Source organism: Marmota flaviventris, chromosome 10 (assembly GCF_047511675.1).
Source record: "Marmota flaviventris isolate mMarFla1 chromosome 10, mMarFla1.hap1, whole genome shotgun sequence".
NCBI lineage: Eukaryota > Metazoa > Chordata > Mammalia > Rodentia > Sciuridae > Marmota > Marmota flaviventris.
The window spans coordinates 19,292,327-19,319,121 of NC_092507.1; the positions used below are offsets into that span (position 1 = coordinate 19,292,327).

At 54.6% G+C, this 26,795-nt stretch overlaps 1 protein-coding gene across 1 annotated transcript; it reads right to left on the reverse strand.

Moving 5' to 3' along the window:
• Positions 1 to 884: 884 nt before the first annotated feature.
• Crybg2 (crystallin beta-gamma domain containing 2) lies at positions 885 to 22,812 on the reverse strand. Its single transcript, XM_027937707.2, has 20 exons — positions 22,721 to 22,812; positions 15,447 to 17,892; positions 14,990 to 15,037; positions 14,799 to 14,908; positions 14,534 to 14,663; positions 12,298 to 12,437; positions 11,043 to 11,169; positions 10,717 to 10,752; positions 10,386 to 10,522; positions 10,127 to 10,253; positions 9,721 to 9,860; positions 9,494 to 9,620; positions 9,232 to 9,264; positions 8,979 to 9,091; positions 5,263 to 5,392; positions 4,879 to 5,018; positions 4,422 to 4,545; positions 2,332 to 2,490; positions 1,074 to 1,233; positions 885 to 985 (listed from the first exon to the last, which is right to left on the reverse strand). The coding sequence occupies exons 2-20, from the start codon at positions 17,835 to 17,837 to the stop codon at positions 897 to 899; spliced, it is 4,461 nt and encodes a 1,486-aa protein (XP_027793508.2). The 5' UTR covers positions 17,838 to 17,892; positions 22,721 to 22,812; the 3' UTR covers positions 885 to 896.
• Positions 22,813 to 26,795: the final 3,983 nt, after the last annotated feature.

A 26,795-nucleotide genomic window follows, 5' to 3' on the forward strand; every position in this document is an offset into this window, starting at 1 on the left:
AGGGGCAGAGGGACCGCTCCCGTCCTATGTCCTGCCCTCTCAGCTGGGGTAGGGTCCCTGTCCCTGTCCTGGCTTCTCTGAGACCAAACCTCCAGACTGGGGAAAGCCAGAGGAAAAGGGAGAGGGGCTCCTCTCCCCTCTCCTGCCCCACCCACTGTGCCACCACATGCAGAACCGCCATGTTCTCACCCCTGGACATGTGTGCACCCTGCAACAGGTTCCTCTGCCACCTTCTCGTCTGGCCAGCCGCTCCCCGCATCCTGTGCTCATCAGCTGTCGGGGGGGGGGGGGCTCCTCTAGGCGGGAGGGTCCTGCTCTGGGCACTCTCTGCCTGTGTCCTTCTCATCGTTGACTGTGTCCCCTGAGGGTGGGGACCTCAAGGCTTGATTCACGTCTGTGTCCCTATGGCCCAGTGCCGGACCTGAATACTCAGGCATACTGGAGTGGGGTCCTCTGAGTATGGGACCATCTTGGGATGGGGGTGGAATCTCTGGAACCATCACCCCCCAACACTCAGGAACAGGCTCAGGACCCATCATTTGGGTGACTGCAGGAAGGACCACACCTACCAATTAATTTGGTCCCAGGCTCCCTCTGGTGGCAGAGCCAGGCCTTACACCTTAGCCCTACCACCCCAAACCACCCCCCCCCCCCCCGAAGCCCACCAAAACAAGAGCCAAGAAAACAAACCACGCTGCATGGTGGAGAGATGCCAGCCCGAGTGTAGGGAAAAAGGCCAGTGGACAATCGTCACCCTGATCCCTGACCCCAAATATCAAGGTGCACAAAGACAAAGATACTTAGCAGCATATTAGAAAATAGCTTATGTTACAACAACAACAAAACTAAAAAACATTCCATCCCAGCGAAGCCTCCGGGGCTGGGGGAAAGGAGGTTCAGAGGACATGGACGGTCCAGATCTGGGATGCCCTGTCCTTGGCCAGTTCCCACAGCACCACGTGGTCCCGGTCATAACCTCGGCCACCTGGGAAGGAATGGGAGAGTCAGAGGTGGTCAGAGAAAGCCAGGACAATGCTGCCCACAGCTCCCTGCCATACGGACAACCCAGTTACCCTTCACATCCAGGATCCGGCCTTCAAACATCTGGCTGCAGATGTGGCCCAATTCATTGATGCTCCATGTCTGTCGCGGCAGACGGCTCTCGGCCCAGAGCACCACCTTGGAGCCTAGGCTTGGAGGTCCAATTACCTGCAGGCTCATGGTGGGGGCCACCTGAGGCCCCAGGAGGTCATGAGGCACTGTTTTCCCCATAGGGACTCTATCATACCCAAGACACCCTCAATACATTGGATTTGAATCTTGGTTCTTGGCAAGTCTCTTAATCCTTCTGAGTTTCTGTTTTCTTAAAGATAGAAATCCTGAATACTTGTTTTGTTTTGGTTGATGTTTGTTTGTTTTTGAGGGCTTCACATGAAAAACTATAAAAGGGCTGGGAAAATATTAGCTCCACTAGGACGTAGGTTTTAGCATCAGACAACCCCCCACACATTTATTGGCTGTGTGATTTCAGCAAATCACTTAACCTTTCTGTGCTCTGATATTCTCACCTATAAAAAGCAGAGTGGAACAGAACCTGCCCATAGCATTCTCTGAGGATTACAAGAAGCATTCATGCAAGGGGCTTAATATGGCACCTGGCACACAGTCAGTATTCCCTCTCATTCCAAGTAAAAGGGGAAAAAAATACTCCAAAAAACAATGGCCTACAAAGACCTACCTACCTACCTCATCTCTTGCTCTCTCCCTCCCTCACTTCACTCAGCCGCTCAGGCAGCCTTCCCAATCCTAGAAAAACGCCAGGCAGGTTGGCATCTTGCCTTTGCTGATCCCTCTGCCTGGAATGCTCTTCCCTCAGACATCTGCACAGCTGCCCGCTTCTTCTCAGGAAGGGCACCCCGTCAGAGCCTCTTGAAACTCCCTGTCCTCCTTCCTTGACCTACATTTTGCTCACTTAAGTCGTTTCTGTCCCTCCCCAGAGGGATGAGAGGGATAATCTTTAGGAGGATGAGTCTCTCTATCTTCCCACTGCCACAGTCCAGCACCTAGAACAGAGTAGGTGCCCAGGAAACTGTGGAGGGAGCCGACCATCACTAACAGGACAGCAGAGCTGGGGGCTTCCTTCTATGCATCTGGGTCAACCATGGTTTGGACACTGAGGCCCTGAGGACAGCATGACTTGCCAGGGGTCCGTGCCTGCATCCTCCACCTCCCCAGGGTCCTGGGGTCCCGTTCCTGACTGGGCTACGATTCCCCAAGGCGGGCTTGCGGGTGCCTGGGGCCCGGGAGTCCCTTCCCAGCCCCACACAGTACCTGGTTCTTGAGCAGCCCGTCCTCGTAGTACCAGATGCAGCTGCCGCCAGCTCGGGGCTCGGAGACCACCACGCGGCCGGCCTTCATGTCCTCCACGTGGTCCGGCACCGCCAGGAACCCCCCCAGGGATGCATTCCAGAGGCGGAAATAAGCCCGGCGCTGGTGACAGGGGGAGGGCGAGAGTCAGGAGTCCCCCCGCAGGCATGGCCATCAGGCTCCCCTCCGGACCCGCTAGGACCAAGCTCGCAGTCCCTCCTTCATGCCCCCACGTTGCCTGACCCTGCTCCGATGTCACCTTTCTTTGCATACACACCGAGGGCACGTGGGCAAGTCACACTCACTCACCCACCATTCTGTGTCCACAGATATGCACAGACGTGTGCAGAGGGACACACGGACATACACTCGTGGCCCAGGAGGTGACATGGAAGTTCACAGAAGACTCAAACATGCAGACTCACACACCCTAACCACACACAGGGCCGCCCGGGCCACGCCACACCAGGTGCCCATGTTTGCTACCAGGACAGATGTGCGGCAGGCAGCGGTGCACACACACGCTTCCCAAAGAAACCCAGGCACACATGCGTGCTAAGGGGGGTGGTGACAAGGTGGACGCCAGGCAGTCCACAAGTCAGCAGGGGACCTAGGAGGGTGGTGACAGTAACAGTAGCCATAAGGGCAACCATGAAGTTCAGCCCGGGTCCCGGGGTCCATGCCCATTACAGATCTTCAGTCCTCAAACACACCATGATGCCAAACGCCGTCCCCATTTTAAAGATGAGGAAACAGAGGTCCATGGAGGTACAGTACTCGCCCAAGATTGCAGAGCAAATCCTTGTCCACGGCCCTCGGACCTCATTTCCCCATCTGAAAAATTTCAGAGCTGGAGATCATCTCCGGGAGCTCCTCCAGCAAGGATGTCATTAGAGTGTGTGAATACTGGGGCGGCACCCTCGGACAGACACACCCCCAGTGGGCACAGCTGCCCTGAACCAGGTGTCACAGGCAGAGGTCACCTCCAGAGCACACAGGTCCTCGGCCACGAATGATGTCACAGGCCCAGAAACAGACACATACACAGAGCTCGTGGCTGTGCTGCACGTAGGTCAAAATGAGACCCACACCAGACAAGGGCCCAGACGCCCAGGTGCAGGCACCCAGTTCCCAAAGTGAGGGGCTTACTACTGGGGGTGGGACAGGAGACACTTTTCAGTCCTATGTGGAATAAAACACTTGGTTAGGGCTGGGGATATAGCTCAGAGTGCTTGTCTCGCGTGCGTAAGGCCCTGGGCCCTGGGTTCAATCCCAGCAACACATACACACACACACACACACACACACATACACACACACATACACACACACACGGAAAAAGGGGAAAAAAAAAACACTTTGGGGATTGAACCCAGGGACCACTGAGCTACACCCCCAGCCCAGTTTTTAAATTTTTATTTTGAGACAGGCTCTTGCCCAGGTTGGCCCAGGTTGATCCTCCTGCCTCAGCCCCCTAAGCAGCCCAAATTACTGGTGTGCATCACCACGTCTGGCTTAGAGTTTAGAGAAACTTTTTTTTTTTTTTTTTTGGTACTCGGAATTGAACTCAGGGGCACTCAACTACTGAGCCACATCCCCAGCGCTATTTTGTATTTTATTTAGAGACAGGGTCTCACTGAATTGCTTAGTTTCTGAGGCTGGCTTTGAACTCACAATCCTCCTGCCTCAGCCTCCTGAGCCGCTGGGATTACAGGTGTGGGCCACCGTGCCCGGCTGGAGAAACTTATTTTTAAAAATTCAGTGAAAATGAACTTATCATGTCTATTAAGAAAAAAATCATATATATATATATATATATATATATATATATATATACATAAAGTCATGATCTTATGGATATTATTCCTTAAAAGGATAAAGTAAAATAAAAGTTAGAAAAAATGCTTCAGTAGATAACGGTACAAGAAGTGATAAAAGGGGCAGAAATTGTGACAAAGTACATCGGTGCTGAGCTTGGGAAATACAGACACACACCCACAGAGGCGCACCTGGGACAGTCGGTAGGGACCCGCTCACCCTGACGTGCTACCCACCTGCTTGATGGGGTAGAGGGAACCCACCCTCTGGGTGCCGCTGTAGGTCAACCAGTTGGTGATCTCACTGCTGCTCACCAGCCACTGGCGGCCCCTGAAGTCACTGTGCTCACACAACACCCAGCTGGGCCCAGGAGGTGCCAGAGACACAGGAACAGAGAGAGAGAGACAGGGGGAGAGGCGGGGCGTCAGGGCCATCTCCACCTCCTCTTCTCTCTGCTGGGACTCCTCTGCACGGGGCCAGGGTGCTCAGTGGAGAGGAGAAGGCTGGGAAGCAGATCTGGGGTGTGCAGGGCAAAGTAGGGTCCCAGGAAGTCCACGGGGCTGGGGGTCCAGGCCCTAGAACCAGCAATCCTCCTTCCTAGCTTGGTGGGGAGGACACCCTGGGTCCCCTGTCCTGCGCTTACTCGTCCCTGCTACCAGCCCCCACACCCCTGTGCTGCCCACGACCACTCACACGCCCCCCTTGATCCGCACGGACAGCACGTGGTTGTTGAAGCCCTCGGCCTGCAGGCTCCGCACCTCCTGGTCCAGCTCTATCTCCTTCCCCTCGAAGCACTCCAGGCCGTACAGGAAGATGGCGGGCTCTGAGAAGTGCTGGGGCGGGAGGAGGGGTGAGGCCACCGAGTCCAGATAACGGTCCCTGGACTCCCGGGTGCACACTGCAGGCTCCTATCCCTCCCAAGCTCGTTCACTGACTCCAGGATACTGCCAGGAGAGTGTCCCCAGACCCTGGACTGTCACCAGGCAGTGAGGTAGGTCTCTGTGGCCAGGGCCAGGACTCCCCAGCAGGACTCTCCCTCTGCCTCTAGGGTTGCCTAAAGTGGATAGGGGAACTCACCAGGGGCACCTTCCGGAGAGAGCCCAGGATGGTGGACGACAGGCAGCCCATGGCCGTGAGAGTGGGGAACTCGCCCTCTGAGAGAATGTGCTGGTCTCCCTGGAAGTTCTTGTCATCAAACAGGATCCAGCTAGGGAAGTGGAAGAGTGGGGCAGGAGGGATTATGAGGCTACCCTGCCTAGGCCTGCCAGACAACCCTGAGGTCTAAGGATCTGATGGAATTCCCCCAGCCCAGGAGGCGTTCAAGGATGGACAAGCACCACAGCAGCAGGGACTGAGGTCAGACTTAAGAAAGGACTGGTTGAAATCATACTGCCCCTTTGGAAGAGAATTTGATAATATCAAGCAACACTCCATGAGAAATTTACCCAGCAATCCCACATCTAGGACTCTAGTCCAAGGACACCTTTAAATAATGATTGCATGACACCACTTGTTACAGCACTGTTTGCAATAGCAGAGTGGAAGCTGCCAACAACATCCATCCATAGGAGCCTGTTGAGTCAACTGTAGGGTCAGTAGTTTTTTGTATACTCACCAGATTGTACTAGGCTCCCTTTTGTGTAAGAAAATGGGGAAAGAAGAAAACAAAAACATATTTGTTTTCTATATTTATATACAAATTTACACATGAATGTATATTTGCATACATCTTCAAAAAGAAACAATAAATGAGCAAAGTAAATACTAAAAAATATTCTCTATAGGGGAAGGTAGGGGAGAGGTGGTAGGGACAGAGGTGAGAGCTTTGGAACTGTGATCCACAGGAGCTTTGTGTCTCCCCCACCCTCAATAGAATGGTATTTAGAGATGAGGTCTGTGGGAGGTAATTAGGTTTAGAGGAGGTTGTGAGGGTGGAACTCCACAACTGGGTGGGGATCCTTATAAAAGAGAAAGAGTCAGGAGCTCTGCTCTCTCTCTGTCTGCAATATGAGGACACAGCAGGAATGCATCCTCCTGCAAGCCATGAAGAGAGTCCTCACTGGGGAACTGAATTAGCCAGCACCTTGACCCTGGACTTGCCTCCAGAATTACAAGAAAATAAAATTTCTTTTTTTTGGGGGGGGGAGTGGTGGTGGTGGTGGTGGTACTGGGGATTCAATCTAGGGACTTTCTCTACCACTGAGCTCCATCCTCAGCCTCAACCCTTTTTTATTTTTTTTTATTTTGAGACAATGTCTCACTAAGTTGCCCAGCCTGGCCTTGAACTTGTGATCCTCTACCCCCAGCCCCCGGAGTTGTTGGGATTATGAGCATGTAACACTGTACCCAGTTAAATTTCTGTTGTTTAAGCCAGAGAGTCTATGGCATTTTGATATGGCAGTCCTGAGCTAAAAGAGACACCATGCAAATATTTTATGAAATTTTTTTAAAAAAAGAATTAGTTCTGGGAGAGTACTCAGCGGTAGAGTAACTTGCCCTGCATGGTGAAGTCCTGGGATCAATCCCCAGCACAGGAGGTACAACAACAACAACAACAAAAGTAAAAATGAGAGTGCCAGGCTTGGTGACACACACCTGTAATCCCAGCGGCTCAGGAGGTGGAGACAGAAGCAGGAGGATGGCAAGTTCAAAGCCAGCCTCAGCCAAAGCAAGTTGCTAAGCTACTCAGTGAGACCCTGTCTCTAAATAAAATACAAAATAGTGGTTTGCTCCTGAGCTCAATCCCTAGTACCCCACTCTCCAAAAAAGAAGAGTATTCCTAAAAATTTTAAATAAATTAATGACAATAACTATATATCAGATTGGTAACATAAGCACATAAAATAAAGATTATTTTAAACTTAAATGTATTTTTTTTTAAATATTTATTTATTTATTTATTTTTAGTTATTGGCGGACACAACATCTTTGTTTGTATGTGGTGCTGAGGATCGAACCCAGGCCGCACGCATGCCAGGCAAGCGCATTACCGCTTGAGCCACATCCCCAGCCCCTTAAATGTATTTTAAACAGTGCGTTTTGAATATTAAATGGTAGGTGAATGTTCTGAGGACAAAAAAGAACTGTAAAGAAGTCTTGAGTAGCTTTCAGTGATTTTCACTATTAGTAGCAATCTTGGTATTTTAATTTTGAAACACCTAACAGTGGATTTTGGTCTCTAAATACCACTTCCCAATAAAAGGAACCAGAGTTCCTTGGGAAATGGCTGATACCAGGTTTGGTGCAAGAAATGAACAAAATGTTCCTGGGGCATCGTCCATGTTGTATCAGAAAAACAAGGAAGTTCTCAAAACTATTAGGAGCATATCAAAAGGACCCAAAGGCAATTTGAAGGGGCTCTCATTAGCCAAAGATGGAACAATCTGAGTATATAAGGGAATTACTTAATTACTACAATGGACTAAAGCATATCAGATACATCAAAATCCATGAGTTTGTTATAATACTTTAAAAAAATATTCTGTGGTCAGCTTGTAGGTTGCTGCTAGGAACCAATTTAGAAATTATTCTGAAAACTGATAAAGAGAAAGAGTCAAACATTGATCTTTGTGAAAGGATCAAACTATACTGTCTATATAAACTATTTCAGATAGTCAAATAGTTGAAAGGGAAAGTTTTTTGTTTTTATTTTTCAGTAGTAGGCTTTTTGCCAAAACAAAAAGCTCCAAATCTAATCAAGACATATGAGAGACAAAGGAACAAGTTAAAAGACATCACCAGGAAGCAATCAGCCAAATATAGAAAATAGGAAACTGTATTATAAAGCAAATTATTGGGTTTCTTTTTTTTTTCTTTGAGACAGTGTCTCACTAAGTTTTTTAGGGCCTAGCTAAATTGCTGAGTTGGGTTTTGAACTTGTGATCCTCCTGCCTTAGCATCCCAAGCTTCTGGGATTACAGATATATGCCAAAACACCTGGCTAAATTATTGGGTTTCTTCAAACAAATAAATGGTATGGAACAAAAAGGGGAAGATTGATAGATTTGAGGCCAAATCAATCAAATGCAGTGTGTGTACCTTATTTGTATCCTGGAGGAAAACAAAAAAACAAACAATGACCTGCTAAGTTCTCAAGGGTATTTTTAAGGCAAACGGAAAAATTTGAACATGGACTGGGTATTAGATAGTATTAACAAATTATGGTTAATGTCATTAGATATGATAAGGACATGTAGCTTTGTGGGGTGGGGAAGCCTTCTTATTAGAGACACATATTGAATGAAGGGTTCATCCATGAAATTTTATGTTGGATCAGGGATTTAAAATACATCCCCCTGGGGCTGTGGTTGTGGCTCAGTGGTAGAGCACTTGCCTATAGATCGTGAGGCATGAAGTTCTCTATTGTCAGCACCACATAAAAAATAAAATAAAGGCATTGTGTCCACCTATAGCTATATATATATTCACCCCCCATATTTTTTGGCTGGCTCTGTGGCAGGCCTGTAGTTCAGCTACTTGAGAGGTTGAGGCACAAGGATCAAGGATTCCTTGAGCCCAGGAGTTCAAGGCAAGCCTGGGCAACACACCAAGACCCCATCTCACGAAAGAAAAGAAAAGAAAAGAAAGAGAGAAAGATAGATCGGGGTTCTTTTTACTATACTATTACAATTTTCCATTCAAACTTCATTTTTTTGGTTTGTTTTAAAATTGAATGCCTCAGGATAGAACAGCGAAACTCCAGGAAGCTGGAGGTGGAAGAAAATCATCTGAAAGAGGGGCTCCTATCTTGCTCCAAGCACATGGATGACACACCCCGCTCCCCCAGTGCTCACCTGCCACCGTGGACTCGGCAGGATTGAGGCTGAAAGGCTGCCGGCAGAGATGCCTGGTCATCTTCGAAGGAGATGTGGTCGCCCAGGAAGTCGGGGCCGGAGAAAAGCTGAATCTGGAAGAAAAGAGGGGTGGAGATGAAGATAAAGGAGGGCAACTGAATGGGACAGAAGGAATGGCCAAGAGAGGGAGAGCTTTGAAATGAGAGAGGAGGGGATGGGTGCCCTGCCAGCCCCTGCGGTGCTACCTTCTTACCTTTGAGACAAAGTGCAGATCGTGCTCCCCAACCTGAAGGGAGGGACCAGAGTCAAGGGTCAAGAGAGGTGCTAACCTGCAGCCTCAGCTCCGAGGTTTCAACACCGCCCGCCGGGCCACTGCTACCCAGCTCCGCCAGCCGCCGCTAGCCCCGCCCCCTCCAGGGACCACGCCCCCAGGCGGCCGGCCCTCCAGCCACGCCCTCTCTGCCCGGAGCCTCCCCGGGCCGCGAGTCTCTGCGCTGGCCGCGGCCGGCACGCACCTGCAGGACCGGCTGCAGCGAGGCGAGGGCGCTGTTGCCCGCGCCCCAGTCGTCGCAGTTGCGGTACACGCCCTTCTCCAGCACGTACTGCTCCCCGGAGAAGCCCACCTGCTCATAGGCCACCCACCTGCAGGAAAGATGGGTCCGGGTCAGCAGAGAAGGAGCCGGTAGCTTTCCCGAGCCGCCCCGGGCCGCCCCGCCCCGCTCCCGCAGCCAGGAGCACTCACACGCCGCTGAGCACGTGGATGGCCTGGGTGCGCGGGCCGTGTCGCACAAGCTCCACATCTGGCACTGCGGTGCTCACCTCCACGCCTGGCCCCTCGAAGTCCACGGCCTCAAACAGCACCACGGCCGGGTCCCCGAAGTCCTAGGCCCCAGGGACAGTCAGGTCTCTCCTGCCCAGGGTAAGAAACCCCTGGGAGTGTCCGACCCCGGGGACCCAACTCACAAGGAAAATTAGGGGTGAGGGGGCTGTTGTGGCCTGGGAAAGAGCCGCAGGAGGCACAGAGACAAACCCTCAGGGAACACTCGGGGAGAACAGGGAGAGTGGGTGCAAATTCTTCTCTCAGATTGTCCCAGGGGAAGTCTGGCTGTGGCCAGAGGCAGAGGGTTAGTCCAATTGCACTTGCTTACCGTCCGGATGACGCGAAGGGAGGTCAGCCACTGGTCAAAACCTCCCCATTGCGACCAGTCAGCATAGGCGCCCTCTTCCAGCAGGTACTGGTGGCCCCGGAAGCCCTCCTTCTCGTAGCCCACCCAGCTGGATGTAGGGGGAGGATGGACACACTGACTCAGTCACTGACAGCTCCCCCGCCCTAGGCAGCCCAGGTGGCTCCCCACCCCAAGGGCAAAGTTGGGTGATGAGGTAGAAGGAGGCATCCTCAGTCCTCACCAGCCTCCAAGAATTCGCAGGGATCCCACAGAGGCCAGGTGGGGACTCTGGCTGTCCTCAGGCTGCTGCAGGTTGTAGATGTCTCGGCTCACTTCCCAGCTCCGTCCCTGAAAACCTGGGGCTTCATACACCACAGCCTAGGTGGGGGGAAGAGGTGGCAGACTGATGGGGTGTCATCTGGGCCCAAATACACCCAGCCAGCCCAGGAACTGCTGTGCCAGGCACCAGAGGAGCTACCCAGGCTCTCCTTTCTTGTTGTCCAGCCCAAACTGTGACAACACCATCCCTACCCACCAAAGATCCTCTTTGACCCTGAAGCCCAGACCCTTACCTTGGGCTCTCCTGGCTTCTCCACACTTGGGCAGCCCTGCAGAGGAGATACTGATGAGACACCAGCCCACGGGTGGGGGAAGACAGATGGTGATGGGGACCTAGGATATTCTTGAGACCCCTAAAAATGGCCAACCTATGTCCTCTCTCTCCCCACCCCATGGGTTGATCCTCTCTCTTCCCAGTCCTGTTCCCAGTAGGAGCTCCTGGGAATAGTCTCCAAGGAGTGCGGTTCCACATTTATTTCTCCCTCTCCTGTCCACAGATGCAGGACCAGGCTACTTGGGACCAGGAGCAGAGTGGCCCATGGAGTGCCCTGCTCCTTACCAATCTCATGGGCTTCAGGGAACCCACGCTGGGATCTGATGTACCCCAGGCCTCCGAGGTGGGGTACTCTCCAGGCTCCAGGATGTAGGGGGTGTCTTCAAAGAATGGTTTGGGGTACAGCAACCACCTGGCAGAAGGCAGAGAGGCACTGCAACTCAGGCCCCAGGGACACAGATTGGTGGATAAGAAGGGAGATTTAGATGGAAGAAAGGGGGTTTGTGGGAGAGGCTTCCTCAGGAGGACACTCCAGTCCTTTATCCTCTTTTGCAGTGGCCATATCATTGGTCTCCCCTTCCTCTGGCCTTGCTCTGTTTAATTTCACACAGCAGCGGGCAGTTCTTTGTAACACACATACCTGCTTTAAAACTCCTAGTAGTTCTTATTACTCTCATAATGAAGCCCAACTATACACAGATCCATGATCTGCCCCTCCTTCGCCTCCTTCTGGCCCCATGGCTTCCCACTTGCTGTTTACATTGTCCAGACTGATCTTTTTGGTTTTTGGTGCTGGGGTTGGAACCCAGTGCCTCATACATGTTAAACATGCCGTCTACATTGAGCTACATGCCCAGCCCCCATACTGAACTTTCTTACCACTGGGCTATTGCATGTGCTGTATTCTCTGCCAGATATAATCTTTTCCCATTCACTCAATTAACAAATATTTAGGGACATCTACTGTGGACCAGACCCTACTTTGGGCATCAGGAATACAATATGGAACAAAACACAAATTCCTGTTCTCATGGAACTTAGATTCATGGGCCACTCTTCCCAGATGAAGCGTCTCCTCCTCCAGGAAGGCTTCTTTGATTGCTCCCCTGCCCCACCCACCTCTGTCTTCAGCTGGATTGTGCTGTTTGGTTTTTTTTTGGTTTTTTTGGTTCTGTTGTTGTTGTTGTGATACTGGGGATTGAACTGAATACAGGGGCACTATGTCACTGATCTACATCTCAGTCCCTTTTTTTTTAATTTTGTTTGCCCAGGCTGGCCTTGAATTTCCCAAACTACTGCCTCAGCCTCCGCAGTTGCTGGGATTACAGGCGTGAGCCACCATGCCCAGCTGGCATGGTGCTTTTCTGGGTTCCTGCAGTGCTGTATCCACCCCGCATCCCAGAATCCTGGGCTCCTACTGTCCATTTGCTTGCCTTTGCCACCAGCACACGGAGCACTTTTGAGGGCAGGAACTATGTCCTGTCACCCCATATCCCCATCGTGCAGCTAGGTGAATGTTAAATGAATAGCCTAGACTCACAGTCCTGCGGAAACCGTAGCAGATGCCACCTGCAGGGGCGTCTCCAGGTCCTGAAGGTCCTCCAAGGCCTCTGTGAGCTTCACTTGCTCCCCTGCAAGGCCCTCCTCAGAGAACAGGCAGATCTCAGGGACGCAATAGTCCTGCAGAGGAAGTGGGGACAATGTAAGGTAAACCAGCACCCTGGAGACTGCCCTGCCCCTGCTCTGCTTCCTCCAGCTTGTCCAGCCGGGGCTCCAGAGGGCTTCTAGGAAAACCTTTCTGGCTGTCTCTGGAAACCAGGGGTGACTGGAGTGTCCTCTCCAAGGTCAGCCAGCCAAGCCTGATACCACAATCTTTACTGGGCCTTTGCGAGCTGAGACCCAAGTTCCCAGGAGAACCTGCAAAGCCTTATGCCCTTCCCTTTCCTCTGGGGGGCCTGCTGGGAGAGGGACGGGTAAGACAGCCACTTCCTGGGGTCCAGCTTTACATACAATTCCAGCATCTGTCCAGACTGGCTTTTTTTGCAGGGGCAGGGTGGTTATTGGTGATCAATATGCATGCTAGGGCCACATGCATGCTAGGCACATGCCGACCACTGAGCTACATCCTCAACCCCAGGTGGGCATCTCCACCTCATCCCAGGCAGCAGCAGGTCTGGTGTGTTCTGAGTGTTTCTTCTCACCTACTCACTCATCTGTCACATGGCTGTGGAGCATCTACCAAGTGCACAGTATTGGTGAAGGTCCTACGGGTTCCATTTAGTCCCCCAATGGGTGTCATTAGTTGACACTCGGCAGAATTGAGCAAACTGCTCCTGGTCATGGGGCTTGTGAGGAGCCAGGCCAACAGCAGAGCAGGGTAGTTTTTGTTCCATGTTACAACCTAGCACCTCCCACATGCCTGGCACACAGTAGGTGCCCACTCAATGCTGAATAAATCAAATGATTCTAAGACCTGCTAACTTCAAAGCCTTGTTTTTCCTCTGCTACTTCATTACCTCCCACATGAAGATGAATTTATTGTGAGAAGCTCACAATAAATTTTCCACAAACTGGCTGGAGTTGTGGCTCAGTGGTAGAGCACTTGCCTGGCATGTATGAGGCCCTGGGTTTGATCCCCAGAATCACATTAAAAAAAAAAAAACTAAATAAGCAAAATAAAGTTATTAAAAAAATTATCCACAAACATTTGTGCATTGCTGGAGAGGTTTTGAAAACCACCAACCCTCCTCCCGGGCCGCTGCCCTAGCTGAGGCTCACCTGCTGCTGCCATCTCTGCCAGGAGAGCGCAACAGTGCTGGCCCCAGTTACTCCTCCTCACCACAGTCACAACAAACAAAACCCCCAGAGGTGGTAGTGTGATGGGCCCTGCCTGGTCACCGCGCTTTCTTCTGGGTCTCTTTAGATGGTTTTGTTGTTGTTGTTTGTTTTTTAGCACCAGGGATTGAACCCAGGGGTGCTTAACCACTGAGCTGCATCCCCAGCCCTATTTATTTTTTTATTTTGAGACCGGGTTTCACTAAATTACTTAGGGCCTCACTAAATTGCTGAGGCTGGCTTTGAACTTGCAATCTTCCTGCCTCAGCCTCCCCAGCTGCTGGGATTACAGGTGTGTGCCACCACACCCGGCTTGTTTTGTACTTTACAAATATGAAATTATCATGCTGACTTTTCACACCACACACCCCTCATTCAAAAATAAGAGGTGTCCCTGGGCTGGAAATCCCAGCCCTTCCTGGCCTCCACTGTTCTCCTGGCAGCCGGGGGTTCCCTGGTTATATGGGCTTTCCCGCTCGAAACCAGCCCTCACAGTCTAGTTGACTGTGCATCCTCAGGGCAGAGGGCAGGCCTCCCCCACCTGCCCATCACCTGGCACAGGGCCGGGCACACAGCGGACATTAGTGAGCATCTGTGAACAGGGAACGGGCAAATGTTGGTGGCACCTGCTCTGGGTGATGGGCAACCCTGGCCTATCTCTGCTGCTCTGACGCCTCCTGCTCCAGCAGATGTCCCCGAGTTGCTCTCCAGGTTGGGCCTAGTCCTCTGCCTGGCCCTGCCCTGCCACCACACTGCATCGTCCCAGGTCCCTTTCTTCCCCAGTGCCTCCAAGGTCGGGAATCTACAGGTCAGTCCGTAATAAGCCTCCTTCTGCCCCCTGCCCCATATGATCTCTCCCACTCTAGGCACTTGATGCTCTCCCCCTTCCCAGGGTCCAGGGAAGATGGGGCAACATCTGTCCCCAACCCCAGTCCACTTACGCCGACAGCCCTCCTCAGGGAGCCGATGCCCTGGGTATTCCACGCTGGCCCAGGGACTCTGAGGTCCATGTCTCCTTCAGGCAGGACCAGCTTCCGGCCCTGAAACTCAGGCCGTTCATACAGCACCCAGCTGTGGGCACAGAGACCCCAGGGTCACAGGTGGGGAGGAGGCTGTACCCACAGCTGATGGGGTTTCCACCAGGATTTCTGCCCTCTGCACCCCCAGGTGCACAGCCAGGCCCCCCGCCAGGTGCTCCCCACTCACCAGCCTCGCACCACCCTCACAGAGGCAGCGGCCCAGGCTGAGCCATCAGCAGTGTCGTCCCAGACCTCCCTGCTGGTGCCCTGACAGCCAGGTTCTGAGAAGACGATCACCTGAGAAGGACAGCAGAAGTCCTCAGGCCCTGTCCCCAGGCAGGGTCTCCTGCTGCCCCACCCACTGGCCTCACATCCTACCTTCCCAGGCCTGGTGTTCAGCTTGCCCTGGGTCTTCAGTGCTGGGCTCTGGAACAGAGTGCACGATGAGAAGTCCTATGAGGTCACCTGTGTCCCCACAGCTTGCCATTCCAAGGTCCCATGTCCTCCCTATTGTCTTCTACCCTCAACGAACTGGCCCACAGAGGATGCCACCCTTGTTTCCAACACCAGGGCTTCATCTCTCTGCCCCAGAGCTGGTGCCTGTCACCTCCCTCCCCGGGCTTACAGGATATGAGAGCCACCAAGCCCTTTGGAATCCACAGTGCAAACCTGCTATGCAGATACAGAGTCTGAGGCCCAGAGAAATGGGCTTGCTGAACTTCACCTTAGACCAAGCCTCCTGCCTCCAGGGACTTGGACCCCCAGAACCATTCTCCTCCCAAACTTTGACCCAAAAGAGGCCAGGCACCTCCCTTGCTCCCAAGACCTCACTCACCCACCCCTCCGGGGGCTCAGCACAGGCGGGCTTCTCTGGCGGGGGCCTTCTGCCACAGAGCAGGGGCAACTGACCTGGCACCTTCCTGAGCCCTGGTGCCCCGTGGGGCGGCAGAGCAGACAGCTTTTTGCCCAGTGGTTCCAGGGCAGAGGCCTCCTTGGTGGCAGGCAACAGACTGCCAAAGAGAAGGCTGCCTCCCAGTCGGGAGGTGGGCCGGCTGCTGGCCGGCATGTCCGCCCCTGGCTCCGGGTGGAGGCTCCTGGCGCCTGATACGTGCTTCTTCAGCATCTCTAGAGGAGAGCAGGAGACCAGGGTGGGCCTGGCAGGAGGCGGGTCTCCAGAGGGGCTGGGCCCCACTTTTTCCTGTCTGCGCTGGAGCTTCTCATCGTCACTCAGGTAGGGGTTCTCGGGTTCTTCTTCCTCCTCCTCTTCCCGGGGAGGCACCTCCTGGGGGCTGGGCTCCTGCACACAAGGCCCAGGCTGGTCCTCCTCGATGGCGGGCAGTGTGGCATACATGGCCAGGTAGGAGGAGCGGGGGGCTCGGGGGAGCCGGTGAGTGCGGAGGATCTCAGGGGGCTCCATGCTCCGCAGTGTATCCAGGAAAATCTCCAGGTCAGCGGTCAGGGCCACCTCGTCCTCCTCCCTCAGTGTTTCTGGGAGTGTTTTGCCTTCGGTGGAGTCGGGGACAAGCTGGGGCTCCATGCTGACCTCTGTTCCCGTCGGTAACGGGACAGGAGTGCCTTCTGAGCTGGGGGACACCTTGTCCACTGAGGAGGATGGGGCAAGGGGGACAGTGGGGCTCTGGATAACCTCTTTTTGGGTGGGAGACGAGGTGGGGCTCTTTTTGGATCCATGGACAGCCTTATCCTGTTTGGGGAGCAGAGGAGCAGGAACAGTTGGGCCTCGAATGGTCTTGTCGTGGGTAAGGGAAGGGGAAGGGCTGCCTTCAGCACCCTGAACAGCCCCCTCTTGGGTGCTGGAGGCTCCTTCTGGGCCCTGGACAACTTTGGTTGGCTTGGGAGAGGAGGCAGAGGGAGCACTGTGGCCCGGAACAGCCTCTTTCTGGGTAGGGGCGACAGGCACATCTTCAGAGTCCTGAGCAGAAAGACCTCCCAGGCTGGGGACAGCCCTCCTCTGCTCAGAAGACGGAGCCAGAGGTTGTCCGGGCACTGTAACAAACTCGCTCCCCACCGTGGGCGGGGTGGGGGCAGCTGGGCGATCAGTGAGCCCTTCCCTCTGACCAGCAGGTAGGACCTGGGGAGCGGGCTGGGCCCCAGGGTGAGTGGGCCCCTCAGGCTGCTCTGGGGGGTGGGCCAGGCCCGGGGAGGGGAAATGTCTCTGGAGTCTGGGAGAAGAGGGCACTGCTGCTTGGCTCTGAGAAGTCTGGAGAGGGAGTGGACTGGGGATGGAGGCTCCCTGCACCCGGGGGAGCTCACAGGCCCTGGCATCCAGGGCTCTGCTGTCGTCTTGGCCTGGGCGGGCTTCAGGGACATGCCGGTTCTGAGGCAGATGGGCACCCTCCGGAATGGCTGCAGGGGCCAAGCTATCCTTTAGCTCAGCTGTTCTAGTCTCAGGCAGCTGCCCCAGGACTGTCCCCTCGGTGCTGCCCAGGCCTGGGCTCTTTGGCACGGGACCTGTGGGCTGGGGGAGGCGGCTGGCTGGTGGGCTGCGCTCTGCAGGCACCAGGCTGCTCAGCAGCTCCAGGGCCTGGCTGCGGCTGGGCGAGGCCTCGGTGCGGGGGCTCACCACCTGGACACGGGCCACATTGCGGCCTCTGGGAAGGACCTCGCCTGACGGCGATGGCCCCACCGTCACAGAGCTGCTCACCCGGCGGTCCACGTGCCCTCCCACTACTGTGGTGGTCCGCACAGTGCGCGTGACTCTCCACTCCTCGTAGCTCCTGGAGTTCCTGCTGCTGACGCCCACGCCCGGGTGGGGGCTTGGCTCTCGGGGCCCAGGCAAGGGCACCAAGAGCTCCGTCCTGGCCATGGCTCCCATGCCTGGTGGCTCGGTCCTGGGAGCCTGGGCACTGCCATCACCCTGGTCCATGGCCTCCTTCAGCCGCCGCACTGGCCTTTTCTCCTTGGGGGGTGGTATGTACTTCTTGGAAAAGATGGGCCCATGGCTCTGGAATTTCCCGGAGCCGGCCTCAGCCCGAGGGCCCTGGGAATTCACTGTCTCTTCCCGCGTAGCAAAGCCGTTGACGTCCTCTCTGCAGTGATTGTGCGCCAGCATCTCCTGGGGGGCTTCTGTCCGGGGCCCTGTCACCAGGGACACCTTGTGAAAACGGTGTCTGGTCTCTTCCTGGGCAGGGGGCTGCTGCCGCCATGTCAATGTAGCGCTTATGACTCGGGCCTCGGCCCGGGTTGGAGGCCCAGCTGCCTCCTCCATGTTGGGCCCCAGCGACCTGTCCAGACGTGTCCTTGTGTCACAGTGGGCCAGCTCCCTGCAGGTGATACCAGGAAGAAGAGAGATGAGCATCAGAGGGGACAAGGGGTGGCTCTCGGAAGTACAGAATAGCCACCCCTGCTATGGTCAGGCTGGGCAACCTCAGGAGAGTCCCTGGACCTTTGGGTCTTTGTTTCCTTATCTGTAAAGTGGACAAGACATTCCCAGCTCTGATTTGCTTCATCAGAGCCCCTATCCACTTCTCGTCCCCCTTTCAAATGATTCTGTCAAAGTCCTTCAAAGGGCCAGCTGAGACCTGCCCTGGAAGGAGAGAGAGGGGAAGGCGGAGAGGAAGATGTGTTGGCCCGATGGCCTGTGGGTGGGGCTGGGTCTCTGCCCAAGGAGCCCTGGGTCCAGACCTACGGCAGCCACAAACGAGGAAACCAGAAAGCCAGAAACTAGGTAAGCGATGTTCTGACCCTATTCCTGCAATGCTCCTTAAAAGGAGAATTAAGGAAAAATGGGTTCTGGCCTCCAGCAGAGGTGCCCCTCCTGGGCCCTGCTGCTTACTGACCGGATGACCTGGCGCAGGCCCCTTCTCCCTTTTGGGCATCATGATCGTCAATCAGAAAATGGCTGTTCAAAGAGTGTGTGCTTCAGGCCTTGCCAGGATCTTAGCAGGAGACAGAGAATGAAAACGTGCCTTATAAACTAAACCTTGACTCACAAATTTCCCAATGTCACTTGGAGATTTGTGACCAAACCTTGGCAGGTGTGCAGTACACATGTTCCCGCAGGAGCGTGCGGTGATCATGGTCAGACTAGGGGCATTTTGCCTGGGTCTCTGGGTCTCATGGAGCCCCTTGTACTCAACGCTTTATAAAGTACTTTTCCCTCAGTTCTCTCCTGTGAAACTGATCCTCTCTTTGGGGTCAGAGGAGAAAAACAGCCGGACAGGGGGGTGCAGCACCAAGTTGCCAGGTTGGGGTTTGAGTCACTCCTTCTGACTCCGAGCCCAGCCACCCCTCTTCTATGCTCTAGGCCCGTTACTCCCATGAGCCTCTTCAGCACCGCACTTCTTCCCTGGGGTCCTTAGGGATGGGACCTGACCCCTATTTCCTTTATGACCCTCCCATGCTCTCTGTGGGTCTTCATAACCTCCCAGAGAACTCTCTGGTGAATTTCTCTCCTTTAACAGTAACAGCAGCAGAAGTGGCCACTTGTTGAGGGCTTGCTCTCTGGCGAACACGCTTCGGTTTTCATTAACTGTCCTATTGAACCCTCAGAAGAATCCTAAGCATTTGAAACCCTATAATGAATATGTTGTTGCTAAATTATAAACAAACATTCCAATTTTGCAGATGAGATTTTTAAAAAGCTCAAAGGAACTTGTCTAGAGTCACACAGTAGCAGAGTCAAGACTTAAACCCTAACCCTAAGTGCTTAATCACTGTTCCAAACTCCCTAATTTATCTGGTAAACTGACTCTCTACTTTGAGGGTTTACTTTCTTTTTTTTTTTTTTAATTTTTTTATTGTTGGCTGTTCAAAACGAGGGTTTACTTTCTAAAGGGAGCCACCTCAGACCTAGAGGGGCCATCCACTTTTACCTGATGGCTTCTAGGCTGCATTCACCATAGCAATCCTATTCTCAAATCCTAGGGACCTAGAGAAGGTGGCCTGTCCACCCCACTCAGAGCTAGCCCATCTTTAGGTCTGTGCCACCTCTCCATGGGCAGCTCCCAGAGGCCCCACGATGGGCCAAGAATGGACCCCTCTGTCCCAATTCCCCCATCTCCATCCCCTCCCTCCTGAGAAGCTGGTGGAACCCAGAACTTTGACCCTGCCCTGTGGCCCTGGCAGTGACTCAGGTTTTATGAGGGGCAGAGATGAAAGGGGCTGAGGCCCAGGGAAGCCTGACTTGGCTCCAGGACCACTGGTGGCTATGTCACCATCTGGGGCAGGGCCTGGGGGCCCTGGACAGCCTCATGGATGGGGAAGGGGGAAGCTTAAATGCATTCCCAATCCTTTCTCCAGGCCAGGGCTTCCTGAGAACAGGACACACCCGGACACCCAAAGTCCTGGATCTCAGCACTCCACTGAGGCCCTTACCCCTCCCTGTCCTCATTACGGAGTGCCTTTCTTCTCCTGGCACCCCTGTCCCCAGGACTCCCAGACATGGAGCTTCCCCTCCTTCACTGGGCCCTCCCAGAGTCCCTGGCCTCTCCATTTCTGAATAACCACCACCACCACCACCACCACCTGCCGTTCCCCGAGCCTCCCTGTTCCCGGTGGTGGGCAGTGAGCCTGGCCAGCGCTGCCTCTAACCCGTGCTTTCCTTCGCTCATCACTCACGCGGTGCTAATGGTGTCAGGCGATGAGCGAGGCCCTGGCTAGGCTCCCCCGAAGCCAGCTTTCACACACACGTGGTACCCAGGAGCCCAGGGGCAAAGAATCCGACATTCAGAAGGCCCCACAGACTTCAGCAAAGCCACAGGAGTCAGGCTCAAAGGAAGCTGCTGGTAATCAGCTCAGGGACTGTCCATGACCTCCTGGCAATCAGAATTCCATGCCCTCTGCAGCCCAGCCCAACCCCAGGCCAACACCCCTGACCGTCACTCATTCCACAAGCGTGTGTTCACTGGCTTCTCCTTGCATACTTCTAGGGACACAGAGGTCACCACTTGACAGATCACCTGCCCTGTCCCTGGACCATCATGACTGCAGGAATGTTTTTCACACTCTTCTGGAATCTTCCTGCCTATAGTTCCCCGCTTTTGTTCTGGCTCTGGAGACATACCCCACCAACCCAGCTGCCTCTCCTGGGCAAGCAAAGCATAAGTGCCCATTTCCAGAGCCTTCTCTTCTCCAGGGCCCCAGACCAGAAGTGGATTTGTTGGCAGGGTGACCCGTAACCTCCAAATAAGGCTGCAGGGTTGGGAAGGGAGAGGCCAAGGGGAGGGCCGGGAGTAGGGGGAGTGTGGGAAAAGCCTTGTCTAACCCAACAAGTCCTGGGTTCTCCCTGCTTACCTGTGAGTCACCCCCAAACTAGGCCAAACCAGTCCACAGGCCCACATGCTGGCAAACACATGCCGCGTCATACGGAGTCACAGAGACCCACAGAGTCACTCAGCACAAAAATATACACAGACACCTCCGAGACAAACACAGCCAGACACCCCCAACCACACGCACAGCCACTCACGGAGAAACAGTCAGCAACACCCCACAGACGCACAAGTCACACAGTCACATGAGATCGTGGTGCCCATGTGTGTACACACTCCCAAAACACATGGTCAGCTCACAGCCTCCAGCCCTCCTGCCCTTGCAGTTCACCCGCACCCAAACATGAGCACACACGAACCCAGACACACCTCACACATTCCCCCTGCAGCCCCGGGCACGCCCTCACATCTGCCAATCCTGGAATAGAGCACCCTCCACAGAAAGTGGACTTAGAGGGACGAAGTCCCTGGAGGTCACCTTCCAAAGTGGGCCTTGGCTTCCCACCTGAGTCTGAGTCCAAAGAACTGGGGAGGGGCAGAGAGAGCCTGGCACCCCAGCTCACTCCCTGGCTCTTTCCCTCCTCCTCCCCAAGGCCAACTCCTGCCACCCTCCTTCCCTGTCTGCAGGACCCTCCCTGCAAGGGCACCCAAGCAATTCCTCAGGTCACTCTGGGCCCCCCACCCCATCTTCTCCTTCTCTGGCTTAGGACCAGGTGCACTGGCCCCTGCCCAGAGGATTGGGCATCCCTGGCTCAGTCTCTGCAGGCCCAGTGCTGCCAAAGTCACCCCAGAGGATGGCAGAAAACCCCGGGTTCCAGCAGCATCTGTGCTCCATCCTCCGCTCGAGGCCCATTCATTTGGTACCCTGAGTGTGACCTGCCCCTGTTCCCTGCTCCCCACTCCAATTCTGCCCTCCTCTCCTTCCCTTGTCCCACAGGCTACAGACAGGAGCAGGGGGAGCACAGGGCTGGAGGTGCAGAAACCCCATTCATTCTGGCTCCCTCCCTGTCCAGCTGGCTCTGGGCAAGGATCTCAGCCTTGCTGAGCCTTGGTACCCAGCATAACTAGGGGTGTGGGATTACCCCCACTTCATGGGACTGTTGTAAAGATTAAATAAACTTGTGCTTACAAAACAAACCATAAATGGCACCATCTGTAGAAGGTCCTCAGAGCCCTGCCTGAGGCCCAGGTTCCCTCCTGGGGTTCCCAGGGAGGCCCCATGCTCATCTCTCCTTGAGGGATTCATGATCCCTCTCTGAACCACAGGGTAAATTGAGAAGAGTCATTTTAACACAAATAAAAACTAAGTCATGGGAACCTCAGTGCCTGCTCCTGTGACGGCCAGGATGCAGCCAGGTGGGGTAATTACTGCTGCCACGGAGGGGTTATTAATAAGCATCCCTGCTATTTTGGCAACCCAGCGTTCTGGAGTTCAAAGCATGTGCCTGTAACCACCCTCCTTCTTCCTCATCTTGGCTACCCAATCTACTCAACAGCTCAAGGCCCAGAGAGTTTAAGCAGCTTGCCCCAGGACACCCAGCACCTTGACTGGCTGCGTGTTTCCAGGCTGGGTCTGTGGCCTCCTGAACAGAACTGGAGAGTGGTGGGTGTTGCTGAGAAGGGGACCCCCCAAAATGCCCATCCTCTCCATGATGGGATTTCCCCATCCTGGGTGGGAGGAGAGCGGTGGGACAAGGGAAGGAGAGGAAGGCAGAATCGGAGTGGGGAGCGGGTAGCAGGGGCAGGTCACACTCAGGGTACCAAATGAATGGGCCTCGAGCTGGAGAAAAACAAGGACAAGCCAGAGAGACCCGAGAGAGGGCAGCCAGGCCAGGCCCCCGCCCACTAGCACGCCTCGTGGGACCCGGCCTCTACTCACCGGCTGTGCGGGGACCCAGGTTTTCCGCCAGGCTGGAGCTCCTGCCGCTGAGCCGTGCTCCCCTGAAGCGGCGGGGCTCTCAGCCGGGGCTCCTGGGGCGGGCCAGCCCGGCACCCCGTGATGGGGCGGGGCCCCTGGGGAGGCTCCTTCCAGCCCCTGGATTCCTCAGGGCCGCAGGGGCGGGGAGCTGGTTGGGCCGGTTCCTCTCCCTCCTCCCTAGGTGCCTGCCTGCAGCCCTGCAGGGTGACAGTGATGTGGTAGCGGGTCCTCCTGGCAGAGGGACGCGTGTGTGGGGCCTGGGCTGGCTCTGATTGCGCCGGCCTTGGGGTGTGAGGCTCGCCCTTTGCCCCTTCTGCGGTGGCGAGGGATGCGGGGCGGGGCGCCAGGGGCGTGTCTTCCAGGTCGCCGGGCGGCTCCAGTCTCGGCGGGACCTCCGAGGCTGTGCAGGGGGCTTGCGGGCAGGTGCAGCCCAGGGATCCCTGTCCCTGTTGTGGAGGAGCGGGCCCTGGGTGTGAGGGGGGCCTGGCCCCCGTGGGCCCCTCTGAGGCCGCAGCCAACGCCAGGGTCTCCGACCCCAGGGGGGCACAGCGGGCCAGGTCAGAGGCGCTGCCCACAGCTGGCCTCTGTAAGCGCCCCAAGTGCTGAGCGGTTCTCCCAGAGATGCGTCCTCGCTTCCGAATCCAGAAACCACCATGGCTGTGGACCCGAAGATCCCATTCTGAATGGCTCTGGGCTTGGACCTGGCAGAAAGCAGAGGCAGAGACTTAATGAGGGCATCTCCCCTGCCCTCCAGGCGTCCCTGGGTCTCCCTGGCTGTTGTCATTGGCACAAGGGAACCAAGCAGGGCTCTGACACCAAGCTGTCAGGTCACTAGAGCTGAGCAAAGGGGCAGGGCTCTGGAGAGGCCCTTAAGCATTTAACATGTTCCCACCCTATGGGAGGAAAGTGACACCCAGAGAGGACATCACTAGGTTCACACAGCAAAGAAATCTCAGGCACCGCGTTGCCTCCCAGGAGCTGGGGCACCGGGCCTCACCATGCCTTCCAAAGCCTCAGTGCTGGCTTACTTGCCTTCCCAGCAGCCTCAGGCCTCCGGCCCTTTGGCCCATGCTAACCTTGGGATTAGGGGTTACGTGGCCTGCCTGCCTCAGTGCCCATGACCTCTGCCTGCTCTTGGCTACCAGAAGCCTGGAGCCACTTCTCTTTTATCCTCCCAGTCTAAAATTCCCATAGCACACCTGGGAAGAGGTACCTGGGCATAGAGATAAACCAAAGACATGATGGGGAAAGGAAGAAGGTTCCTTTGAAGCTGGCCTCTGTCTGTCTTCCCTAGTCCTGCTTTGAGATGGGAATGAGGGGAGAGAGCTCAGGATTCCAGACCCATATGGACACCCGCCCCCAAATTACCAGTTTTCAAGGATGGGCTTGTGTCCTTGGTAATAAAGGAACAAAATCTGGGGTCAAAATTCCTCCTAGCAGGGGCCCTTGGTCTCAATTGCTTTAATTACTCAGCTATGAAATAGATGCAGCTGTAGCACCCCAAGGACTGGACACCTCGGGAGAGCAGAGTAGAACGGTGTGATGGCCCAGGTGGAGGTGTGCTGGGCCTGAAGCCCAGCTCTGCCACTCACTAGCTAGTTTCCCCATGTGTAACATGGATGTGATATTAACAGCACCTGCCTCCTGGGAGTGCTGGGCAGATTGTGCGAGATAATCCGTGCAGAGCACCTCACATAATGAGTGCTCATTTAAACACTAGTAATTACTCGTGGTACTGAGGACCAAAGAGAGCCCTGTGGCTGCTTGAGCCACCTCCAGAGGAGGCTGTCTCTGTTCCTCCAATAACACTGGTCATGTCCAGTTCATGACTTGGGTCCCCTCTGCAGAGGGTACTCTGGCCAGAAGGTTAAGCCACAGGCCCAGTGTCACTTCTAGGTGACTATGCCAGGAAATAAGGAAAAAGAGGAGCTAAAGATATGCAGAAGTCAAGGAGCTGGGAGAAGGGGGTTCTGGAAACAGGATCTGTCTTTCCATGCCTCTCCCAAGGACCCCATTATTAGGAAGCACATGTATCCTGAGCATCCAGGCCCGTTTAGGATTTTCACATCCATTACATTATTTCTCCCCAAAGTCCTGAGACAGACATTATTGTACCCATTTTGCTGACAGGGATATAGAAGTTTAGAGGACGGAAAGAATCTGCCCAGGGTCACACAGTGAATCAGTGGTAGAGGAAGTACTGGAACTCCAGTTGTCTGACTTGTAAGTCAGGGTTCTCAGCACCTGCCCAGCCCTCCCCAAGCTTCTGTCCCCTTCCTCCCTCCCCTATGGGTCCTCTCCTACCTTGAGGCTGACATCGCTGATGCTGCCCTGGCCCTGGGCCAGGTCAGGGCAGCTCTGGCCACCCCAGGGCCTAGGAAGGAAGCACAGGGGAAAGGAATGGAACAGCCTCTCCCGTCCCAACACCATCTCCTCTGGCCTGGGCCCAGCCCTCTTCCCCACCATCTCTCAGAGCCCACAACCTGCTAGGATGAGCCCTCAAATGTCCCAACCTCCCTGGCTCTCTCCCCCAGAGGCAGAGAAAGGGATAGCTTGGGCTGGGATCAAAATGAAGCCCGGGCCTGTGTCAGGGCCAGGATGAAGAGAGACATCAGTGCCCAGATGACCCCAAAGCTCCACCTTTGCTGAGGTCCTTGTGTGCCAGACTGGGCTTTAGGTTTTGTGTCTGAATAATCACCTTTGAGCCTCACAGTAATCCTAACAGGTGGATGCTTAGGTGGTGCTCTCATTTTTCAGACAAGGAAATCGGGGCCCAGAAAGGCAAAGTGACTTGCTTGGAGCCACACAACTAGTCTGATGTGGAGTTAGGCCACCAGGTTTATCCCACTCCTAGTGTTGGTTGGACATTACCACACGAAGGGGGACAATATGGGGAAGTGCTTTTGTCCTTCCAGACCCCCTCCCTAGGTAATCTGCAGGATCAGAGGCTTGAGCCTCAGTTCAGGGTCCCATTCTCACGGCTGAGAAGAACTGAGTATAAGTGTACACGTGGCATGTGTCATCACGCTGGCCCTGCAGCCCATCCCCTGCCCTGCTCAGTCCTGACTCACCTGCATCCCAAGCCAGCCTCCTCTCCATGGGGAGAAGCAGAGGGAGGCCTGCCTGAGACTATAGGGCAGGTTTCTGCCAGAGAGAGTAAAGGGGGAGGGTGTGTCTTCCAGGTGGGCAGGGCAGTAGCCAGGTGTGGGCACCTCAGGGCACTCAGGCTTCCAGGCATAGGGTGGCTGGGCCCGCCTCTCCTCTCTAGGGTGAGAGAGCAGTACAAGCCCCTCCCCTTATTCTGCCCCACCACACCCTTACCCCTCCTGGGGCAGGCCAGAGACAGCTGTGTCATGATAAGATCAGAACAAATTGCCCGGTAACTGCATAGACACACAAACACCCTGTGCCTGACAGCACACCCTACGCTCCTCGAGGATGTGGACTGTAAGCTACTGGGGCTCTCTTGGATTTCCAGTATTCGCCCAGCCATTGCGCTCAGCAATGGTGTTTTCCTTCCACTGAGACAGCTACCACGAATGGGCTCAGAGAAGTGAATTAACTTGTTCAAAGTCACCTGGCCAGTGACACCCAGAGTTTGGAGCCTGGGCCCCCTGGTGCCAATCCAGCAGTCTCTGCAGCACCAGAGCTTCAGGACAGACTTGAGCTCTGGAGTCTGGCTGCTGAAGTATGTATCCCAGCTCCACCACTTCCCAACTGTGTGATTTTAGGCAGGTGACTTCACCTCTCTGACCCTCCATTTCCGGATCCGAATCACAGGGAATGCCTGCTTTATAGACCTGCCATGAGGATTACACTGAGCAATCCAGGTAAAGTATGAAGCAAGTGACGGATAAAGGTTTATTGTTATTACAATCTAAAGCTATCTCCAGGTGCAGGAATGACAGGGGAAAACCTGTTGGAGTGTCTAAGGGCAAATGCCACAAACCTGTCAAAACTCATGACAAAGAAACTCAAAGAACAGGAACATTGGCCAGTGATGTGAGAATCAAAATCCACAGCGGCAGGAGGAATT

Excerpts from the sequence above, each read along its gene's own strand:
- Crybg2 (XM_027937707.2), bottom strand. The coding sequence starts at position 17,837 with ATGGAGGAGGCAGCTGGGCCTCCAACCCGGGCCGAGGCCCGAGTCATA. Across the intron at positions 11,170-12,297 it reads GCTACGGTTTCCGCAGGACT|GTGGTTGCTGTACCCCAAAC; the intron begins GTGAGTCTAGGC and ends GCCTTCTGCCAG. Across the intron at positions 5,019-5,262 it reads CTCTCCGGAAGGTGCCCCTG|CACTTCTCAGAGCCCGCCAT; the intron begins GTGAGTTCCCCT and ends CTCCCGCCCCAG.